This window comes from Fusarium keratoplasticum, chromosome 10 (assembly GCF_025433545.1).
Source record: "Fusarium keratoplasticum isolate Fu6.1 chromosome 10, whole genome shotgun sequence".
NCBI classification, from domain to species: domain Eukaryota; kingdom Fungi; phylum Ascomycota; class Sordariomycetes; order Hypocreales; family Nectriaceae; genus Fusarium; species Fusarium keratoplasticum.
In genome coordinates this window covers 1,051,359-1,067,227 of record NC_070538.1, presented here as the reverse complement: position 1 = coordinate 1,067,227, position 15,869 = coordinate 1,051,359, and the positions used below count along the sequence as shown (strand labels likewise).

The 15,869-nt window shown below is 53.3% G+C and overlaps 5 protein-coding genes and 1 pseudogene across 6 annotated transcripts, besides 1 other annotated feature; 4 read left to right on the top strand and 2 right to left on the bottom strand.

Annotated features, from left to right (window-relative positions):
- Positions 1-179: 179 nt before the first annotated feature.
- On the bottom strand, positions 180-1,260 carry NCS57_01220100 (uncharacterized protein; the record flags this gene model as incomplete). The annotated part of the gene is made up of 6 exons (XM_053061878.1): positions 180-225; positions 280-407; positions 459-764; positions 816-984; positions 1,038-1,047; positions 1,122-1,260. The coding sequence occupies 6 exons, from the start codon at positions 1,258-1,260 to the stop codon at positions 180-182; spliced, it is 798 nt and encodes a 265-aa protein (XP_052908406.1).
- Positions 1,261-2,215: 955 nt separating this feature from the next.
- NCS57_01220000 (uncharacterized protein) lies at positions 2,216-3,368 on the top strand (the record flags this gene model as incomplete). The annotated part of the gene is made up of 3 exons (XM_053061877.1): positions 2,216-2,230; positions 2,297-2,650; positions 2,706-3,368. The coding sequence occupies 3 exons, from the start codon at positions 2,216-2,218 to the stop codon at positions 3,366-3,368; spliced, it is 1,032 nt and encodes a 343-aa protein (XP_052908405.1).
- Positions 3,369-4,122: 754 nt separating this feature from the next.
- Positions 4,123-4,990, bottom strand: NCS57_01219900 (GTP:AMP phosphotransferase, mitochondrial; the record flags this gene model as incomplete). The annotated part of the gene is made up of 2 exons (XM_053061876.1): positions 4,123-4,775; positions 4,834-4,990. The coding sequence occupies 2 exons, from the start codon at positions 4,988-4,990 to the stop codon at positions 4,123-4,125; spliced, it is 810 nt and encodes a 269-aa protein (XP_052908404.1).
- Positions 4,991-8,488: 3,498 nt separating this feature from the next.
- NCS57_01219800 (Glycoside hydrolase family 3) lies at positions 8,489-10,358 on the top strand (the record flags this gene model as incomplete). Its single annotated transcript, XM_053061875.1, has 2 exons — positions 8,489-9,229; positions 9,285-10,358. The coding sequence occupies 2 exons, from the start codon at positions 8,489-8,491 to the stop codon at positions 10,356-10,358; spliced, it is 1,815 nt and encodes a 604-aa protein (XP_052908403.1).
- A 1,251-nt stretch (positions 10,359-11,609) lies between these two features.
- Positions 11,610-13,342, top strand: NCS57_01219700 (Letm1 RBD domain-containing protein; the record flags this gene model as incomplete). The annotated part of the gene is made up of 2 exons (XM_053061874.1): positions 11,610-11,670; positions 11,745-13,342. 2 exons carry the CDS (start codon positions 11,610-11,612, stop codon positions 13,340-13,342), a joined length of 1,659 nt encoding a protein of 552 aa, XP_052908402.1.
- A 553-nt stretch (positions 13,343-13,895) lies between these two features.
- On the top strand, positions 13,896-15,604 carry NCS57_01219600 (annotated as a pseudogene). Its single transcript has 2 exons — positions 13,896-14,417; positions 14,468-15,604.
- Positions 13,896-15,604: a sequence feature.
- Positions 15,605-15,869: the final 265 nt, after the last annotated feature.

The following is a 15,869-nucleotide window of genomic DNA, read 5'->3' as shown; positions in this document are numbered from 1 at the left end:
AAGTAAACAACTCATGATGCAGTGTATACAGTAACCCTCTATTGCTTGGCCGGGTATCAATTAATATACAGAGGCCTTTCTATAACCTCGTCCAAGGGATCTACCCATAAGTTTTGTACACTTTCCCATCTAAATTTGACCTGAACGCCCCTAAACACTTAATGTTTGTGTAACCTCGCCTAGTTGATGGCAACCCATTCCATCTTCTTTGGATCAAACCTGTGACTATTTTGTTGTCAGTAAATGGATCCAACCCAATCCCTCGAGATAGAAACATACTCATGAAACTCTGTCTTTGACAAGGCTCCTTTGCCATACTCGGAAGCGAGTATCTCCTTGTATCGATAGGGGATCTTGGCAGGGAGGCCTTCGAATGTCGTATCGAGCAGAGGAAACACGTACTTGTCCTGTTACACAAACATAAGCGGATGTACCATACAAGAAACAGGACTACAAACCTTGAACTCGTGATCGTGCTTGTCGTAGAGGACTCCTTCGCCTCTTATGTGGCCAGGATCATACCTCGCCGCTGTGATGTCGATAAACAGCCCGGTCTGCATATCAATCCACCGAGCATCAATGACATTAAGAGTGTCATCCCGACCGCGGTGCTCAAAGTAGGGATTAATCTCAAGCTGAAAGAAGCGACCTTCGGGTGCGTTCTCGTATTGGTAGTAATAAACCGTCATGTTGTGATATGCGGCCAAGAAGTACATGTCCGCCTCGGTCACCTGGACATCGGCATCCAGGTCCCACGGCATGACCTGGCAATCGAGTCAAAATGGAGAGTAGACCACAGCTGTGAGGCTTCTTACCTTTTTCCCCCACCACCAGCCAAGCAGGGAGCCGTGCATCAACCATGTCTGGACGCCGAGATCTCGGAATGTGGCTAGATATGTTTGCATCAAGACTTTGATGCCTGCGTTTTGTGCGGCGAGCTCGAGGGGCTCCTGCATATATCTCCCGTCATAGTGCGGATAGTATCTTGGCGCATCATGGGTTAGCATGGGTATGTCGAATAACAGCAATAAACTCACGCTGCCTCTCCTGTAGAATTGTTAGTCTTGAGTTCATCACCAAAGATAGAAGGCAGGTCTGGTATGTTCCTGTTTGAGACTTACTAAAGTACTTTGGTGGTGGAGGTGAAATACTTGGAATTTTCTGCTCCAGCTGCTCAATCTTCTCAAGAACGTCCGGAATGACCGAGGCGCTGGCAGAGGAAAGCCATGCGGCAAGGGCGCAAACGGCCGATAACTTCATGCCCGGCGTAGAGAGTATCACTCAGAGGCCGCGATAGTACAAGAGCGCGAGCTGTTGAGGATGAAGCAATGGGACTGATGCCGACGTGGAAGGGGATGATAAGAGTCCGGAAGATCCGCAGGGGCACGTCACACACTCGCCAGCATCAATCGCCAGCATCAACAAACGGCCAACAAGGTTGAGAGATCAAAAGAGGTGAGAAGGATGGCGAGAAAGTATAGAGATCTAAAGAACAAACAAGGCCTATTCAATGGTATGGCGCGTCAACGGGCAGCGTAAGGGCGCTTGACTCGCCTCCTGTGGAATTGTCCAGTCCCGCTCCAATATATTCAACCCCTGATTCCCTACAGTGCGGCCACATCCCGTTCCCGATCGCCGCGTCACCTGTAAACGCATTCACAGTGGGTTCAAACGTTTTTGACATCAATGAAGCTATTCAGACACTCATATATACAATTAACTTAGACACAATTAATATACTATGCACTCCTCGTATAGAATGATCCTACTCAAATAACCTTAACCACAGACTTGGCTTGAACAGAGCCATTGTTACGAGCGAACCAACCGCTTCCCGCCAAGCCCCCACTTCCCCGTGGCGCAGCAGAATCCCGCTCGTGCATCCTGTGGCTGGTGAGTCTAACCCCCAAATGGGCAGCTGACTGACGCAAGCTCAGCCCCAGCTCCTCCTCCATCATCGCATCGTGGAGAGCTGCCTAGGCAAGCAACTTGTCTTCTTCAACTTTGGATCTTTGTCACATTGCCAATCCCTCTTCGCAGGCGATCCTAGCTGCTTGTGCTAGATCGCTTCTTCGAGTTCTGTATACCTTGCCGCTGGCAAGTCCTTCTGGTCCAGCAAGGCCTAGGCCTCAGCGACTCCTATTCGTCACTCCCTTGCTCCCCTCAACATCGCCATCAGCTTGAGTCTACTTGATTGAGCAACCCGCCATTCACAATGGGCGCGTGGAACGTACGTCGCTGGCCTCTGAATCATGTGCTCCCCATTCTCTTGATTGCAGACTGACACCTGTTGTAGCTCTTCCGTATCTTGGGCGACTTGTCCCACGCCCTCTCCAAATGCATCCTCATCTTCGCCATCCACCGCAACCGCAGCGCCGAGGGTGTCTCTCTCATCACCCAGATCCTTTACGCGCTCGTCTTTTGCACCCGCTACCTCGACATCTTTTCTGAAAAGTTCCCATGGAACTTGATCTTCAAGATCTTCTACATCACATCGTCCTTCTACATCCTCGGTATAATGCAATGGATCTACCCTCGATCGCGCGAGAGGGAGATTGCCTGGAAGATTGGTGCCATCATTCTCGGCGGCTCTTTTGTCCTGTCGCCTTTTGTGATGCTAATCTTTGAGAGGTCCAAGGGCTTCCTGACGGTAAGTCCACTAACTTCGTGATCTTGAAACCGTCGCTGACTCTTGTCTCCTCCAGTGGATGTGGGTCTTTTCCCAGATTCTCGAGTCCGTCTGCGTCCTCCCCCAGCTTCTACTCCTTAGGCAGACGACTGTGCCTACCGTCATCGACTCGTTCTACCTCCTCGCCCTCGGTTCCTACCGCGCCCTCTACTGTATCAACTGGTTCCTCCGCGAATTCGAGGTTACTGGAAAGAAACCCAACACCGTCTCCGTCATCTTTGGCATTATCCAGACCGCCCTGTACGTCGACTTTGCCTGGGTATACTACACCCGCCAGCGCGTCAAGCTCCGTGGCGGCGGCATCGTTGACGCCGACGATATGCGCCGTGGCTGGCTCCTTCGTCGCATCTTTGGTAAGCGCTTCGAGACCTCGGAGGATGACGAAGAGAGCGGCCCCGGCTTCGACGATGACGACACCGGCGCCCGCCGTAGCGCCCGGCCCAAGTGGGGAGCTCGGGGCATCTCTGTCAGCGCCGATGACGGCGTTCTCGAGCAGGAGCGACACAACCGTGAGCAGGACGAGCTCGGCGGACCTGTCGACCCGGATGCCAAGATGCAAGACCCTGACGAGCTTGCGCGGGCTCTGGATGACGACGACGATGAGCAGACCCCGCTGCGCCCCGGTCAAACAGAGGGCCAGCCCAGTGGGCTTCGAGGTGGCGAGGAGTGGCGCGACTAGACTCGCAAGCTGACCCTCTGCCCTTTTTCATTTTGGGAGATTTCATGGTTCAGAGTATAAGGCTGAGACGGAGTATGACGGATTATTTGTTTGGGACTGTTTGGAAGGTATACAATTTCTACTTGGGCTGCCATTTTGGGAACACGACACCATGCCAGGACTGCTGTAGAAGACGGAAGAGGAGGGACCTTGCTGTGGCATCCATTATCAGCAGGGCGGACTGTGGAACGCAAGGGGGGGGATATCAGGGGATTTCATTATTCTGGGCTCAACGTGTATCGATAGCGCAATGCTTTTAACGAGAATCTCAAAGCGAGATGAACAGGAAATCAATCACTCAGAATCACGTTACCAAAAGTCAGACACACATGGACACAGAGGGCGGTTGATCATATCATTGACGCAGGGTGCGAGGGCCAGCTTTTTTTTAAATTTTGCCCTCGAGATCCGTTTCGTTCGCTAAACCAACCCGCACTTTTGTCAAAGGGGAATCGTTCGTTATATACAGCCAACCACACAAACAGGCTCTTGGCGAGCACTTTGTCCCATCAATACGCGCCATGTGCCAGTGCTGTCTATCCGACAGACTGGTCTTGTTGCAACTCCACCAGCAGCATCCAGAAAGCTGCAGTAAACTCCGAAACAGGAAAAAAGAACTACAGAATAAACAGATACATCCAAAAACGTGCAGAAGAAATAAAAATGGGGCGTCTTGAAGGCGCTGGGTATCCTTTCAACAGACAAAGCCACTTTCTTAGTCGACAAAGCGCTTCTCAAACTCGTGGAACAGCTTGGGGCTGATCTCGTCGCTGCTCATGCCCTCAATCTCGACGAGAACGCCCTTCTGGGCGTAGTGGTTGAGAACAGGCTCGCTCGTCTCCTGGAACTTCTTGAAGCGAGCGCGATAGACTTCCTCCGAGTCATCAGCGCGCTGGATGAGAGGCTCTCCAGTAACATCGTCAATTCCGGGGACGCGAGGCGCATTGAAGGAAGTGTTGTAGACTCGGCCCGATGGCTCGTGAACCCAGCGACCAGCGATTCGCTCCAGGATAACAGATACAGGTGTCTTGAGGGAAACGACAAGGTTGATGGGGATCAGCTTGTCGAGAGGAGCAGCCTGGGCGGCTGTTCGGGGGAAACCGTCGAGGATAAAGGAGGCGTTAGGGTCTTCGGAGACTCGTGGCGGGACATGTTGGTCAAAGAGGGAGGGATTGCTGATGAATGAGTCCACGGGAGGGGCCCCATCGTACGAATGTTGGCCGATTGCGGTCGCCTCGGATGCGAGGGTCATGACGGGTCCTCGACTAGCCAGCCATCCGCGAGTATAGAGTTCGTTGGAAATGAGTCGCAAGATGAGATCGTCGGCGACAAGACCGCCAGACTTCATCGTAGTCTCGACCTTGATGCCTGCGATTGCGAAAGTTAGCGTCGATTGGGGAGGTAGAGTTAGATGTTGACAACTTACCGAGAGGTGTCCTTTCCTTGACATTTCGACGGAGGAGGTCGCCAGTGCTGACAGAGTTGAGTTGCGGGAAGCGCGCGAGCAACCGCTCGCTCTGGGTTCCTTTACCAACGCCAGGTGCACCAAAGAGGATAACTCGAGCAGCCTTGTTCAGTCTCATTCTAGGCGTTCTGGAAACGTTTTCGACCGGCACGAGATATGCAAAAAATTGGTTGACTATTCAATTGCGAAGGAGAAAATCGATTTCGTCTAGGTACAGTTTCGAAGAGGTTGGATGGAGTCTGGTGGATTCCAAGGATACTGTCGGCTTTTCGTTGAGGGGAGTGCGTGCTCGGTGCAAAGATAGCGCGGGGAGTTGTTGAGAGGAGTGGCAGGGATGGGTTTAAATTGCGTCGAGAACAGGATGACGGGATTCGAACAGGCCAAACTAAGGAATAAAGAGATGCCCAAAACAATCGTACACACGATGATGACAAAAGATCAAGAGGAACTAGGAGCTTAGGTTGGGAACAGGACGGAGAGCAAGTTATCGAGGAAAAGGTGGGAGGTGGGGGGCGGAAAGCACGGGCTGGCGTGGTGTTGAGTGCGTCGATTTGTTTTGAGTGGTAAGGCGGTACCTGCCGGCGCGCGTGGTCTTTCCCTGCGACACATGTACCGGCCGATGACGGATGGGAACATGCACCGTGGCGTGGAACGTGCGCAGCAGGAACGGTCAGGGTGGGCAAGGACCAACACATCATCCTTCCCTGCCGGTCCGGGGCATGGACTCGTTCCGTCTCTTGCCGTGGCAGCGTCTAGAGCGCAGAGTTTCTAAGCAGCCAAGAAAGTCAGCCCAAGAACGGGCCTAGATCTATGACATCTATTTCTAGACACAGATATTGGATCTAAGACGTCTTCCAGAAAAAAGGTTCAAACCATCGTTAACTCCCCCTCGTGCTCAAAATCCGGGGGTTTCCGGGGAAGATGTGAGACGGTGCTAAGGATCGGCGCCTTCGCGTTAAGTCCGGGGTCGTCCCCAAAGTCCAAGTCCAACGAGAGGAGGGGAAACGTGCGCCCCGGGACAAAGGGCATCGGAAACAATCCGATACTCGAGGCACGAGCTGGGCTGTCGGCAAGCAGGTCCCGTTTGACAGGCGGCATGTGAATCCATGCGGTGCCACTGGGTCCGTCTCAGTTACTGGCGCCGTTCATCCGTAGGCAAACTCTTGGTACTTCTCCCGCTGTCCGATCATCCCAAGGCATTGCGGCTCTCGCGCCCTCGGGCAGAGGCATCATCGGCATATCCTGAGAGTGTCGTTTAGCAACCTTTTGATGGCTTTTTGCTTTGTAAACGGCATTCCAGCATGAAACGTGAAGGATTTCCTATGGGCCAATCACCTCGCGTGAATTTGATTTCCAAGCACTGGCGCATCGGACAAGCCCCCCGAACCTTGTGAGGTGAAGGCTCGGCGGCACCGGCAGTGTGGGGAGTTCAGATCGGTTGTGAGCGCCAAGTGATAATGTAGCAGCTTAGAAATATCACAAAAAAGCTCCGACTAAGTATTAAAGCTCGAAACTTATAAATAAGGGTCCTATGATGTCACTGCCTATTTCTATGCCGCGAAATGGGGCATCGCGTTGTTGCTGGGTATTCTCTTCACATCGCCAAGCGCTGTGCCGTGGACACCAGCTGACTCAATGCCAGCATCTGATGAGAATATCCCGATCTCTCATTTCATCGAAGAATATTCCGAGTGATTATGACAATTTTGTTGATGTTTGTCGCTTTTCTTCTGGGATTTTATTTGTTCGAGTGGTTCAGGAAGCGCTGCCGTTCCCCGAATTATCCACTGCTCAGCCAAAGCCAAGTCAATGATTCAAGTGTTGTTGAGCCACGACGGATTTCCTCATACAAACTTTCACCGCATAAAACTGGTTATCTCGTATGATAGGCGCGAAGATACATAAAACAGATGTCCAAATATCATTCACGTCTCTAAACATATTAACAAACTAGGTACGTACACGCTCAGCTTTTGGCCATGTCATTCACTACCGTCTGCCTACCCTAGTCCTCCAAGCCACGTCTGTAAGACAATCGCAGCGTGACATATGTCGATCATGCCAAGACAATAAATATCTATCACTGCGCTAAGCTGATCTTAAGCTTGGCTTTATCAAGTTCACGTTGTCGCCCAATGCAGGTGTCCATTGATGAGTTGTGGTTGTGGTGCTGGTGTGCTAGGATCGGAGGTTCTCAGGACAACCTGGACTGAAGTGCAATCAACCCTCATAAATTCTACCGTATCCATACGTATCAGAGAATATTGTTTCTAATAAATTTTGCATGCTTCATGCCATGACCGCTACACCAAACAGTCTCGCCCATGCGCATGGTGGAGAACCGGTACGCGAGCTTCGCTGCCAATCCCCAGAACCCAAATAAGCTTACTTTTGAGCTTAACCTTTGACCTCTATCACAGCTCCCACACCGTTTGCAATCGGCGATATATCTAAATGTGATACGGATAAAAAGCTTATCGCTAGTTGTACGAGTGTTTGCGATAACCTGATTGGCACTGCTTACTCGTCATCCGATAGTTGACGTCGATATGCATGTGAAATAACCCAGCAGAGAGGTTCATCCATGCCAACAGGCTCCTTTAAGCCTGTCTTCGTAATAAATGAAACACACTCAGACCGGAGAACAGCACAAGAGACCTCTGCTCTCACGGGCTTGAGCGTGCCAACATCTCCCCCTTTACCTCGGCAACTCAGCAGCACTCGAATAAGTACTTACTCAATATCAGCAGGTACATCGTTCTGAAAATCTGTTCCAACCCCGTGCACTTGGAAACCCAGGGAAGACAAAACCCTGGTCAACTGCCGAGACACAGTCCCGAGGTGTCCGACCACCTAGGGTAGTAGTGCGGGATCGGCGGAGCTGTATCCATTTTGACCCAAGTCAACCCATACATCATGCTATGGAACCAACCTCGTTCGCCGACAGAAAAAAACCTGCGCTTAAGAGTACCCATTGCGGAATTAAAACTTCATAATGGACCAGTTATGACTGCCCAAGCTCATGTCAACTGGCCGTAGATACGCCGGCTTGGCTCTTGATACTGAATCCACTATCCCACCAACACCGCTTCTCTGCTCGTATTGTTCTTACGGGTGAGTCTCTTGAACCGCATGGTGTCCAGAGTCATGGGATTTGCGAAACGGGCCGAAACACAACGGGCTCCCCGCATGTTTATACCAGGATTCTTCATGATCCACGTGGGTCCCCAGATTTACACCCCCGCGTTGCACTCACCTGTCATGAGTGGTCCGGGGGAACGTCATGTATTTGGGTTCTTACCCAGTACAGTGGGTTTGGTCATCCGCTCTTCAACTTGGACTCTCTGATGTTGGAAAAATGCCACCACTAATGCAGCTTGGGGTCGAATGGTCGGTCCGAATGGATCGTGGGAACCGCGGGAACGGTTTCCCGAAGCGCTGACGATAGGATGATCACGCTTCAACTTCGGAAGAGACGATGCAGTGTATTAGATGAAGTTGAAGTTTATGGTTGCTCTATAAAAGCGAGTCAAAGTCTTGTCCTTGTGTCGGTCATCATGGTTGTTCCAAAGTGACTTGGGCGCTATCTACTAAATCAAAAGAGTCTATCATCACCATGTGGTCTCATCTAGTTCTTCTCGGAGGCATCTCACTGGCTCTTAGTAGCCCAGTTGCTCGTCAAGATGCGAACCCTCCCCCTTATCGAAACACATCTCTCTGCTTAGACAAGCGTGTGGATGATCTCCTCTCCCGCATGTCCCTTGAGGAAAAGGCAGGACAGATGTTCCATGCCCGTACTCAGGTTGTCAACAACACATTCGACGAAACCATTGAGGGTTATGTCAAGGACAAGCGCATAACTCACTACGTCTTGAGTGGAGGTGTCAACGACGCTCGCGCTGTGGCAAACTGGTACAACAAGCTCCAGAAGCTAGCCCAAGATACATCTCTGGGCATCCCTATCACCATCTCTTCTGATCCCCAGCACGGTTGGACGGACGATGCCGCAGTGTCAGTTGTAGCCAACGGCTTCTCTCGTTGGACCGAACCTCTTGGCATTGCTGCCCTGCGGTCCCCTCAGTTGGCTCGCACATTTGCTGAGATTGCTCGGGAGGAGTACGTTTCCGTGGGAATCCGCCAGGCTCTTCATCCCCAGGTGGATCTTTCGACTGAGCCTCGATGGGGTCGAATTGGTGGTACCCTGGGCGAGGACGCCAACCTGACAAGTGCCCTGCTTGTTGAATACATCAAGGGCTTTCAGGGCGAGAAGATTGGACCTCACTCGGTCATTACAACAACAAAGCACTTCCCCGGTGGTGGTCCCATGGAGGATGGAGAGGACTCTCACTTTCCTTGGGTATGCAACACCTATCAACCAACTATTGGCAATCTTCTAACTTGATATGTTACAGGGCAAAAACCAGACGTACCCTGGTAACAACCAGGCTTATCACTTGATCCCCTTCAAGGCGGCAATTGCTGCTGGCACAAGGCAGATGATGCCCTACTACTCGAGACCCATCGGAACTTCATGGGAAGAGGTTGCCTTTGGATTCAACAAGGGAGTTGTCACCGACCTCCTTAAGAACCAACTTGGCTTTGAAGGTATCGTCGTTACAGACTGGGGCATCGTCACTGACCGAGCTTGGGGTCTGGAGGACAAGACCGAGCTCGAGCGTGCCCGCCGTGTCATTGAAGCCGGCTGTGATATCTTTGGTGGCGAGACGAAGCCTGAGCTGGTCATTGAGCTCGTCAAGAAGGGCTTGGTGACTGAGGCTCGCATCGACGAGTCGGTCCGCAAGCTGATGAAGGAAAAGTTTGAGTTGGGACTCTTCGACAACCCCTTCGTGGATGCCGACAATGCTGCGCGTGTGGCTGGCAACCCTTACTTCAGCCGTCTGGGCAACGAGACGCAGCGTCGGGCCTTCACTCTGCTCACTAACCAGAATGACATCCTGCCTCTACCTCTGTCGGCGCTCGAGGCCAAGTTCTACATCGAAGGCATTGAACCCGAGGCTCTGGAGTCGCGAAACCTCAAGGTGGTGGACAAGCCAGAGGATGCAGACTACGCGTTCCTCCGTCTCGTGTCTCCTTACAAGCCTACCACTGGCACTGGCCTAGCTGCGATGATCAACAATGGTACTCTCGAGTTCAACTCTACCGAAAAGGCGCGTCAGGCCAAGATCTACGAGACTGTCCCAACTGTCGTGGACATCAGACTCAACCGACCAGCCGCGGTGCCTGAGATTGCAGAGAAGGCGGCGGCGCTGTTTGGCAACTACGGCAGCAGCCACGATGCGTTCCTGGATGTCGTGTTTGGCGTTGACGGTTGGGCTCCTGAAGGACAATTGCCATTTGACCTTCCGCGATCCGATGCTGCGGCCGAAGCGGCATTTGAGGATGTGCCGTTTGATACGCTGAACCCAGTGTTTAGATTTGGACATGGATTGCGGTATAAGGAGGAGTGCAAAGCAGCTGGAGCGTGAGGTGGTGAGATGTAGATCGATGAATGAGATGAGACTCGATAGTCGAGATGAGACCAATTAGCGGGAGATAAGAGACAGGAGGCGGGCTTATGACGGTGGCATTATTTCTAGCGTACATATTAGACGAAGAAATGTAGTTCCAATTTTACTGAATTCGTTGCCAAGCCAACTAGGAATGACCATTATAGTGTCGAATTGACTGGGCATCTAGTTGATCAAGATGATCTTGCGACAGCGGGAACAGACTAGGCAACGGGGAATCTGACAAGGTGGCCGCGGACACGTGTTAGATCATAGGTACTGGCACTCTGCAGTTGGAGTGGGATGAACAAGTCAATGGGTGTTGCGACACGGGGCGACGTTCTTGGCTATAAACGTAGAAGATGGTGTAGAAGGCGTCGCAAAGCATCTGCATGCACGTTTTGGTGTGTGTGAATGCGGTTGGTGAAGATGCAACAAGAAGAGCATCAGCCTCCAAGATTATACGTGGATGGCTTCAATCAAGTACACGACGCAAACAATCCCGACCAATGCCCAAATGTCTCATGACTAGCTCAGACACACCAGAAGCAGCCCATGACATGGTCAAGGTGAGACAGCGATGAAGCCACCAGGCAACCAATTGACTGGGGAGTGACAGCTCAGAGCAGCAGCGGCGGCTGACAAAGGAAAGGGAAATCTGCATAAAAAACTAAACTCGGCAAATGTCTTCGGAGATATGGCGGAGTTCTTGTCTCTTCTCGTCTGTTGAGAGCTGGCCTCGACCCGTAAATTTCACATGCAGGGGATTTGTCTTCTTTTGTTGAGGGGAGACGGGACTCCCGGCAAGGCACGTGACTGTTGCTCCCTCATCTCTGCTGACGCAAGCCCAAGTCGAAGGCAGGGATTGGATGTTGGCGACCGGAGATGTGAGCCTTGAGAGCGAGAACGGGGAGGCGAATGGAGGAGGAGGGGCCGCGACCGGAAAAACAGATTCTACGGATGCGGCGAACCCCGGCTCGCCTGTCGGATAACGGAACGCCAGCTCTTCCGCCCGGCTGGGCTTAGCACGGGATGGGGGAGATCCAATATCTCGTAACCACCACTACCACCACCTTGAGAACTTAGACAGCGCATCCACTCTGTCCCTCCTTCATCTTCATCGTCTTTAACTTAGATTGTGCCATCGTTTCTTACCCCACGCGAGATCGATCGAATTTAGCCCTTCTCTTCGTTTCGCAATCCAGATTCTTCCCGACACTTCGGCTCGCTATGAGCGCTTCCTCCAACGTCGCTCGCAGGGCCGTTGCCCGGAACCCCTTGTTGGGTAATGGTGAGCAACTGCCTTATCGGCTTCGCCGCCGGTCATCATCGCCATTGAGGTTGTTGTACTGACTTTTATCGCAGCCAGGGCTCTCTCTCGCGGTGTTTCTCCCGCCGTTCTCGGCCGCCATGTCAGCCGCCATGCTAAGGTTCCGGCCATTGCCATCTTGATCCCGCTCCGATCAATGGGCACCGAGCACCATCGCCCCGACGGACCCCTATCCGGCCCGCCCCCTGGATTCAACGCCGAGATGGCTAAGAAGCCTCTCCCGAAGGATCCCAGCACTACAGTCGCCAAGAAGGAGGAGAAGAAGCTTGATGCTCAGCCCAAGGAGTCCGCGGTTGCGAAGCCCGCTGAAGCTTCAGCCGAGGCGACCAAGGCAGACGTTGTTGCAACCAAGGAGGGTGTCATGGAGAAGTCAGATGCCGCCAAGAAGGACCAGGAGGAGAAGAAGTTGACCATGTGGCAAAAGGTCAAGAAGGAGGCCCAACACTACTGGGACGGATCCAAGCTGCTCGGCACCGAGATCAAAATCAGCTGGCGATTGGCCCTCAAGATGGCCGCTGGATATGAGCTCACCCGTCGCGAGAACAAGCAGCTGCAGCGAACAGTCCAGGACCTGGGTCGGTTAGTGCCCTTTTCCGTCTTCATTATCGTCCCTCTCGGTGAGGCGCTTCTGCCCCTCGCCCTTAAACTCTTCCCCAACATGCTCCCCAGCACGTTCGAGGGCCCCAAGTCCAAGGAGGCCAAGGCCACTCTTTTGCGATCGACACGAAAGGAAGTCAGCACTTTCCTCCGACAGACACTCGGGGAGACGGGTCTGCCTGTGAGCCAGGCTACAACACAAAGAGAAGAGTTTTCCAACTTTTTCCGCAAGGTGCGGGCCACCGGCGAGGCTCCCACTGCCGAGGATGTCATCAAGGTCTGCAAGGTGTTCCGGGATGATTTGACCCTCGACAACTTGTCACGACCCCAGCTCGTTTCCATGTGCCGATACATGAACCTCAACACATTCGGAACCGACATGATGCTCCGATACCAGATCCGTCACCGTATGCGACAGATCAAGCGAGACGACAAGGCCATCAGCTTTGAGGGCATTGACAGCCTGACCGTGGCCGAGCTCCAAGGCGCTTGCGCTGCCCGAGGTATCCGAACACACAGCGTTTCCCCCGCCCGGATGCGAAGCGATCTCCAGACCTGGCTCGACCTCCGACTTCGGGAGGGCGTTCCCTCAACACTGCTCGTGCTGAGCAATGCCTACATGTACGGTCAGGGTTCGGGTGAGGGCTCCAGCCAGATTGAGGCCCTCGTCGGTGTCCTGTCGGCCATCCCCGAGGAGCTTTACCACGAGATTGAGCTTGAGGTGCACACCGCTGAGGGTGCGGCTACCAACAAGCAGCGACTCGAGGTTATCAAGGAGCAGCAGGATCTTATTGAGGATGAGGCCGAGCAAGACCACGCCAGCACAAGCTCTGGCTTTGCCACGCCCCGAGATGTTGATGACATCGATGAGAAGGAGGAGAGACAAGCTCTTGCTGAGGCCGAGGGCCTAGGTAAGAAGCAAGTCGGTGAGATGGTTGATGCAGAGAAGGAGCTGAACAAGGCTGCTGAGACGGCCGAGATGGTGGAGGCTGAGATCAAAGCGAGCGCTGGCGCGGCGAAGCAGGAGCAGAAGTGAGAAGCCGGCCACGGAGCTGGCTCATGTACCACGAACACTTGAACTTGGGATTGGGAGTTGTTTCATATGTATGACTGTATGGTATGGCATCAAGGGCGGGATGGATGGGAACAATGGCGCTGTATCAAAACGGACTCCCCGAGAGGTCCGCAAGAGATTACTACTACTACTACTGGGATAGACAACTCTCGACACAGGAAAGCAATAGATTCCACTGATATTTTTTTTTGTACATACGTGGCCATAGCCCAGATTGGATGAATACCACCGAGAGTCTATGATTGAATGCGTCTTGGTGCATGTGAAGCTGAATGTCAAGGCGCGGGAGCAAAGTGGAAGCCTGAGATGGAGCCGGCTGCGTCATCGTGGCCCAGCCTCAGTTGCGCCGATCATTGGTAGGGAGTACTTGGTGAGGGAGAGTAAGGCATCAAGTAGGCTGCCCATCACGGATTTCAAACGAATTTGAAAGCATCAACAAAATTGAGACTCTGTATTAAGTCCATGAATGATTTCATTTGACCTCAATACCCCACATTGACGCACTTAATCACAGTCTCCTCAACCCTCCCAAGTCCTCTCCATCTCGACTTGGTCCCTGCGCCACATACCAGCTCCCCACACTCACTTACGACCTCTCGAGCTTCAACCTCCCGCCAACTCCGCCCGCGTCAAACCCTCAGCCTCTCTCAACCTGCAGCCTCGCGATCGTTTTATCTTTACCTTTTCCTCCATCTCTCCCCGCTCGAGTATCAGCAACGTCCCGCGACCTCGCCCGTATCCCGAAATCCTTGATAGCCGACGGCCCCGCGCTGCCCGCACCCGGTCCACCTCAATGACGGCCATGGATCAAGACGACTTCTCTAATGTCTCGTGGAGCGACCACGTACATGATCAGACTTCGAGGACTATCCCACCTGCTGAGCAGCCTGGACATGACATGAGTGGACCTGGTACTGGCCTTGAGGCCGATGCTCCTTCGTTGGGTAACGAGAGGCTCGAGTGCACTGTCGGCACTCCCATCAAGGAGAATGACGGCACCAAGGACGCATTCGTATCGTATCTGATCACCACCAACGTGTGTATCCTCACTACTTCAAGTATCCTTCCAGATGCTAACAGCGACAGTCCACCTTCTCCTCCTTCCAGCGCTCAACCACCACCGTCCGCCGACGCTTCACCGACTTCGTCTTCCTCTACAAGCAGCTCACCCGCGACTTTCCTGCCGCCGCCGTCCCCCCTCTGCCCGACAAGCAGCGAATGGAGTACGTCCGCGGCGACCGCTTCGGCTCCGACTTTACCGCCCGCCGCGCAAACTCTCTCCAGCGCTTCCTCGTTCGCCTGTCTCTCCACCCCACGCTGCGCCGCGCCCCGATCCTGCACGTCTTCCTCGAGAGCCCCGACTGGAACGCCACCATGCGCAGCCGGGGCGCGAGGACTAGCTCTACGAGCGATGCTGGATCTACCGGCGTGTTTGATAACTTTGCCGATACCTTTATTAATGCCTTTACCAAGGTCCATCGCCCGGATCGCCGGTTTATCGAGGTCAAGGACAAGAGCGACAAGTTGGATGATGACCTCGGCCATATCGAAAAGGTCATTGCGCGTGTGGCTCGTCGCGAGACAGATCTAGAGGTCGACCTACGCGACCTCGCTGAGCAGTTCCAGAAGCTCATTCCTCTTGAGCCTCATGTTGAGCCCGCTGTCCATGCTTTTGCTGCTTCCATTGAGGATACGGCGACTCACCTCCGGGAACTGAAGGACGTCACAGATCAGGACTACCTCGGTTCTCTGCGGGATATGCAGGCTTACTCAATGGCACTCAAGGGTCTTCTCAAGGCCCGCGAGCAGAAGCAGCTCGACTATGAGCAACTGACAGAGTACCTCAACAAGTCGACTACAGAGCGCGACACGCTACAGTCTGGCCACGGCTCCGGCGGTGGAGCAGGTGGATTCCTCCGAGCCAAGATCGAGGACGTTCGTGGCGTGGACCACGAGCAGGCCCGACGAGAGCGTGCTCGCAAGCTGGAGCTGCGGGTAGAGGAGCTCACCCACGAGGTAGAGAGCGCCCGCAAGACAAGCGACATGTTTGACGACGAGGTGGTCAAGGAGGTGGCCGACTTTGAGCGCATCAAGCGCATTGAGATGAAGTCGCAGCTGGGCGGCCTGGCCGACGCCCACGTCGAGTTCTACGGCCACGTCGTCGACATTTGGGAAAAGTACGTGCAGGAGATGGAGAAGGAGGGCGGCGCTGTGAGGCCATGAAGAGTAAGGGATTGTTTATCTTGTGCGGACTTGAGGCGTTTAATGGGACTTGGGCGTTTCGGGATGAAGACGAGGTTAGTTGGTGAGGTAGCTAGCCGTGATATCAAGACACTTTGAACGAGGTTTGGAGTTTCGTGTTTTGCTATTGATGATTCGTTGCCTGTACTGCTAGTTTGGTCATACAACCCTGACTCTCAACATCAGATTGCCCTCGTCATCGCGGCGGACGTTTTTGAGCTGGTTGAGGTTAGAGTTAGTAAAGTCT